Source organism: Lipotes vexillifer, unplaced genomic scaffold (assembly GCF_000442215.2).
Source record: "Lipotes vexillifer unplaced genomic scaffold, Lipotes_vexillifer_v1.1 scaffold43, whole genome shotgun sequence".
Lineage (NCBI taxonomy): Eukaryota > Metazoa > Chordata > Mammalia > Artiodactyla > Lipotidae > Lipotes > Lipotes vexillifer.
The window spans coordinates 1,249,554-1,256,412 of NW_006770037.1; the positions used below are offsets into that span (position 1 = coordinate 1,249,554).

The following is a 6,859-nucleotide window of genomic DNA, read 5'->3' on the forward strand; positions in this document are numbered from 1 at the left end:
AGTTCCAGAGATTTAAAAAAAAGTTCCATGCAGATTCTAGTAGATTTCCAAAGAGTCCTGGATATTTCTTCTTCATTGCAATGGACTCATATGCAATTCTAAAGTCTTGTACCTTGTAGTTTTTAAGCCACAGTTTTATGAAAAGAATATCTGAGTTTATGGTAACAGGGTTACTAACATATTGTATATGCAACATATATATACTATTACTTTATGCATTCTTTTAAAGATTTTTTTTTGATGTAGAGCATTTTTAAAGTCTTCATTGAAATTGTTACAATATTGCTTTTTTTTTTTTTTTTTTTTAATGTTTTGGTGTTTTTTTTTAAAATGTTTTGGTGTTTTGGCTGTGAGGCATGTGGGATCTTAGCTCCCCGACCAGGGATGGAACCTGCACCCCACCTGCATTGGAAGGTGAAGTCTTAACCACTGCACTGCCAGGAAGTCCCACTTTATGCATTTAGATAAGAGTAATGTAACGAAAGCCCATTGTGTGACAAAAGAAAAAGCTTATGTTGATCTACTTGATATTCCAAAATTCCCACTAAGTTGGTAATATAGATAAGAGCAAAAAGTTGTTTTTAAAAAGCAGGACTTTTTTAAGGTTTAGAGGTTAATAATGTGGAGAGTATCATAGCCATTTTTCTTTCTAAAACTGCTTTCTTGAAATTTAGCTTTAACACATATTACTGAGATATTCTATGAAGTAGGAAGAACAAGGTTCTTTTGTTACTCAAATTCATTGATACGGGGCCCTGACCTGACTTTTAAGGCAGTCCTCTCCTCTTCCTATCATTGCTTACTACTATTTAGTTATAAAATTACTGCCTGATATTCAATTTCTCACTTCAGTCCTTCTTAATATGTCAGCTGTTATTCAGACAAACAAACATTAATTATATACTGCTTCCATTTTCAATCTTTAGCCTCCACTAGGTTTCACTGAACATTCTTTAGCAGATACAAACTGGAAATTATTTGAGCATTCATGCTTGGCTGGGTTAGCAGTGACATGAATGAAGGTGCAATGTTCTTTCTGATTGCTGACATCACAGAGCTCTACACTGCAATACTGAGGACTGGTTAAAGCTATTGAAACCATGTATTGGGTCTGGAGGGCTTGTTAAATACAGATTGCTGGGCTCCATCCCAGAGTTTCAGACTCAGCAGTTCTGGGGACCACACTAGTGGCAAATGCATATTAAAATCTCCCAAGACATGGGTTGTAGGTAATTCTAGTCAACAGAATTTAAGAAATAGGCAGTGTGATATCAAATTACATGCTCTTTTCAAAGGGAGCTATAATGTAATGCTTTGGACTTGGCTGTGATAAGAATATGAACCAACCCTTAAAATTTTGTTATTTTCCTGATTTATAATCTACATGAAGGGAGGTGTAGAAAAAGCTAATGTTCCAATAAAATAAATTCCTTTAAAAGCAACATTTGTTAATAGTTTTTACTTTTGAAGGCCTTGATTTTAAGACTCCTACCATGTAAGAATAGAAACACTCGATCCCTTTGTGACCAACTATATTCATTTGGGATATCTGAACCAAGATTAATGATATACCCTGTGATCTTAATTTTATTAATTCTACAATATTATCTAATCAGTTCAGCTAACCTCTTACATACGCAGGCATTGGATGGCTCTTCAAAAGTTTAAAAGTTTCTAATTCTCATAACCACTGCCCCCAAATTAAAATTTATGAAGAAAGTCAACCGAAGAGGAAAAAACCCCGGCAGCTTCAAGAGAGAATCCAAACACCCAAAATAGGGCTGAAGAATATAATTAGTCATTTATCCTTCTCCCTGTTGCAGGAAATTTTAATGAGAAAAAGTAATTTAGAGAGTTTTAGTCATATACATCAGTTAAACAATTTTCAAATAACAATGGCAAGATAGGGCCATGACAATTCTCTTTAAAGTTCTTCATTTTTAAAAGCCATTGAAAAGAGAGTTCAGATGTACAAAAGATATACAGTTCTCTCTGGATTTTTCATGTTACTTTATTTAGGGTTGAAGAAAGAGCCAAAGGCTCTCTGATGATGTCTTGATAGAATGGAGTTAGTTTCTTTTTAAAGAACTGGTCCTCAGAAAGTATGGCCTGAGAAGTACTGACTGATACATAAAACTTTTTCCCTAAGCACAGCTTTTTAGTGCACAATCACTAATTAGGGTCCTCCCATGTGCATCTCAGAAACTTGAGTGAAAAGGGGCCTTAGAGATGATCTAACTTAAACTGCTGTGAAGATAAAAGTCTCTTCAGTAACACCCCTCTTAAGGGATAAGGAGCTCAGCATCCACCCCTGTGAGTATCTTCATCCAGAAGTGGTCACTTCTATTTAAAAAAAATTCCCCCCCCCCCCCCTTTTACTGAGATATAATTGAGATAGACTGTTTAAGTTTAAGGTGTACAGTGTAATGATGTGATATAGGTGTATATTGTGAAATGATTATCACAGTAAGTTTAGTTAAAATCCATCACCTTACATTGTTTACAAATTTTTTCATTGTAACACTTCTGTATTTTTAAGGCAGTTTTGCTTATAACACAGTTCTTCATTAGTAACCAAACATGTCCCTTTCTGTATTTTCAATTCACGGATCCTTATTTTACTTTCTAGAATTAACAGAGTAAGTCTATCCCGTTTTTTTTTTTTTTTTTAAATTGTAGCCCTTGAAATATATAAAGACAGATATATACTTAATTACAACTTGAAAATCTAAGCACAAGGAATTTATATATCATAATATCTTTGATCCTCATGACAATCTTTATCAACTAGGTATTTTATGTCCATTATATAAGTGAGGAAGCTGAGAAAGTGAGAAATTTGATCTAAGCTAGTTAAGTGGCTGGTTTTGAATCTGCATCTATTTGACTCCAAAGGTTGAGGGGAAGAGAAAAAAGGCTCTTATTTATGCCTATCAAATAAACCTAACAAGGTTAATTCACCAGGCATGACAATCCTACAGAACCCCTGCTGGCTGTTACTTATCACTACTTCCCTTAGGAAACATATTGTTGAAAAATAATTTAGTCTAAATATTGCCTAACACCAACCTTGTGTTAAATGGACTTTGACTCGCAAAATCAGCTTTCCTTTTCAAAGAATAAGAACAATTTTTGCCCACTTCTCACTAAGTTTTTCTTTTATTTTCTTTTGTTCTTCACAATGCCTTAAGCAATGTTCCCAAACTTCTCTGATGTTATCACCTGGGGAACTGTTAAAAACACAAATTCACAGGTTCTATCTCAGACCCACTGAATCAGGATCTCCAGAGGGACCTGTGAAAGTATTTTTTAGTTTTTTTCTTAACTTTTTATTTGGGAGTAATTTCAAATTTATAAAATGTTGCAAAATAAAAATAGTACAAAGATCCTCACATAGGCTTTAACCAAAATTCACCTAATGTTAGCATTTCCTCCTATTTGCCTTATCATTTGTTCTGTTTCTGTAACACACACACAACTTTTTTGTGAACCATTTAAGGATATATTACATATGTCATGGTCCTTTACCCCCAAATACTCCAGTGTATATTTCCTAAGACTAGGAATATTCTCTTCTACAATCATAGTGCTGTTATCAACTTCATAATTCACTTTGATATATTTCATCTAATCTAGTCTACCATTCACATTTTAATTTTGCCAGTTGATCTAATATTATCCTTTGTAGCATTTCCCCCGATCCAGTACAGGATACAGTCTAGGATGAGATATTATAATTAGCTATCACATCTCTTTAATCTTCTCTATCTGGAACATTTTCCACAGCCATTCTTTCTCTTTTATTATATCAACATTTTAAAAGAATACAGTCTCATTCCTACTTTTTTATTACAACTTCCTCATTTTATGTTTGTCTGATGCTTCCTCATAATTGGAATACTGCATAAATAATGCTGTGTCCTTCTCTGGGTGTCCCTCAGGAACACCCCATAAAGTTGTTGCTTGATTTCTCTCCACTGTATACCTTTATTTTCTAAACTAAAAGCAGCCTGAGAGGATACACTTTAAGACCATGCAAATATTCTGTTCCTCATCAAAAAATCTGCCCTCATTTTAGCATCCACTGATGATTCTTGCCCAGTCCTCTCCCCTACCTGATCCTACCGTGACGGCTGCAAAATTAGACTTTCCAACTCCAGCATTCCTTCCGCATTTATTAGTAGGCCCTTGGCATCCTACTGAAGCAAAGGACCTCCCTTCTTCCCAATTTGTTTATCTATTTATCATTGATAAAGACTTACAAATTTTTCAGTGATTTAGAATTCCTTAGTACATTATCCTTATTATAATTCTACAAAAGTACTATTAGTAATTCCTTACAATAAGTAATAATTAATTATTTTGGTGCTCAAATTGTTCCAGATTTGGTCAGTGGGATATGCTTCTTTAATTTGACTATTATGTCCTTGTGTCTTGCTTCATCATTCTTTGGAGCATTTTTCTACTTTCTGTCAAAACAAATTCTTCCAGCTTTGACTTGGACCTGTCCTGCCCCAGCCCTGGAATCAGCCATTTTTCCAAGGAACTCTACTTTTTCTTAGTGGAGAATAAAAATACTAGAGGCAAAGATCTGGGTGCTAGGTATGCTCATTGGATTGGGGTGTCTGCTTCTTGGCCCTTTCAGCAGACAGAGGTAGGAAATATATGCATATATATACTTCTGTGCTTAAGCATATATGCTTAAATATATAGATGTTATCTACATACACTGACTTATTTTCAAAATCATAAATTCACATTAATACCCTCAATTCCAATGCCCCTCATGGGGTTCTTTTTTTGCCTGCATTTTTAATGAGCACCACAAGTGACTGTTCTAATTAGGGATGTTTGGGATACATTGCTGAAGATTGCTGGTGAATCTCAGACACAATTCTCAGTGCTTTTCCATGAAATTCAACTGGATCAAAAAACCAACTAATTTAAAACACTGGGTGTTCTCCTTCCATTTCATTTATCTTAACGATCAGTTCCCTTTTCCTACTGAATATCTATCTGGTTTATTCAATTCCATTCTGAGGAAAATTATCTTTGACTATAAGAGCAAAATAAAAAGTGATCACTTTCTCAGTCATCATTCACCAATGGCCAGACGTCTGAGTCTGGCACTTTTCTCTTTTTAGTTTTTCTGGATATTAACGCCAACTTAAAGTTTTAAAAAAGCACTTATTACTTTTGGGGGACATGACTCAGCACATTTTAGCCTTGAAGATTCAGGATACCGTTTTAGGAGTATTACCAACCATGTGTGCATGGGCGCGCGCGCGCGTGCGCGCGCGTGCATGCGTGTGTGTGTGTGTGTGTGTGTATAGTAATATGCTCTCAGCCCTTCTCTTTCCTCCCCCCCCCCCCCTGGTTTACTTGCAATACTATAGTTCAGTGTTCTAACCTTTAGAGCATATCTAACGATGCCCATTGTTCACTATAAAGGAGTATGAACGTGGAAATTATTAAGTGTTCTATTTCACCGACTAGGCCTTCCTTTTTGGTTAGAATTAAGCCCAGAATAGTAATTCTCCTTGTAGCTCCTTTTACTGTTTGTTCTCAATCAGATCAAGGCAGATCTTGCCCAATACTGGTATATGGCAATGAGGGGATATAGAAAGAGGAATAAAGAAAAATCCTAAGGGGATGGTAGTTGGAAGAGAAGGAATTTTCTGTGGCAACTAACCAAACATATTTCTGTCGATATGTAAAAGATATCCTGGATTAAGTTAGGGAATGACTCTGAATGAACAAAATCAGCAACGGATTGGCTTGGAGTAGCACAGAGCAGCAGAGCCACTCTACTGGTAATTACTCCTTGTACTAGTTTCTTTACCTTCAAATGAAGATACTAATCATATCTACTTCATAGGGTAAGGATTAAACAAGTTAATACATGTTAGGTAATTAATGTGGTTATTCCCATGAAACAAAATTCTTTTTCTGTTACCAATAAAGTGATAAATTGCATTGGTAGAGATTCCCTCATCCCTCTGAATAAACTATCTCCCTTCACCTACCGTCCCCATCCGCCCCCCTTTAGGGTTATCTTTGTGATGCATGAGCAAAATTACCATTTGAAAACTACACAAATCCACTATAAAAATGACACAATAAAAGCAAGTCTTTTATATACAAAAACACTTGAAGGACATTTCTAAGTGTTTAAAACTCTTTTGTGGGACTTCCCTGGTGGTCCAGTGGTCAAGAATCTGCCTTCCAATGCAGGGGACATGGGTTCGACCCCTGGTCTGGGCAACTAAGCCTGCACGCTCTAGAGCCTGCGTGCCACAACTAGAGAGCCCGCACACCACAACGATGAGCCCGTGTGACACAATGAAAGATCCTGCATGCCGCAGCTAAGACCTGACACAGCCAAGTGAATAAATAAATATTTTTTAAAAAGCTCTTTTGTGAGGATAATACTCATAGATATTACTAATCAGACTTATGAAAACTGTTATTTTTCAAAGAGCTATTTTCTAACCAACCTCTCACTTCCAAGGTTACCCATTTTATTAAGCATCCCAGTGTGCAGTTTAAGACTTCAAATGCACTATGAAATACAGGCTATTTATAGATTAATGGATTCCTATAATTTCTCACTTGCTTGTAAAAAAAGAACATAAAATGTTAAAATTCAGGACACATGTTATCACTCAAAAAAATACCCAACAGCAATAAGATAACCATGATACTTACTTCATCTCTATAAAGTGGGCTAGTATAATACATTATGTCCATTGCACTGCTATTTAACATATCCCTTAAACCTCGCACTTTGTCTGGAGTAATGGAATCAACAGTGTCTACAAGTTAAAAAAAAAATTAAACTTAGAGAAGATTCATTTTA

General features: G+C 35.6%; 1 protein-coding gene across 3 annotated transcripts in view; it reads right to left on the reverse strand.

Annotated features, from left to right (window-relative positions):
- The window catches only part of DDHD1 (DDHD domain containing 1), a 90,328-nt gene that overhangs the window by 17,979 nt on the left and 65,490 nt on the right, over nucleotides 1-6,859 (reverse strand). For all 3 annotated transcript variants that reach the window (XM_007445965.1, XM_007445964.1, XM_007445963.1), the window contains one exon: nucleotides 6,709-6,815. In XM_007445965.1, coding sequence (XP_007446027.1) covers nucleotides 6,709-6,815 — 107 coding nt within the window. The remainder of the gene's footprint in view (nucleotides 1-6,708; nucleotides 6,816-6,859) is intronic.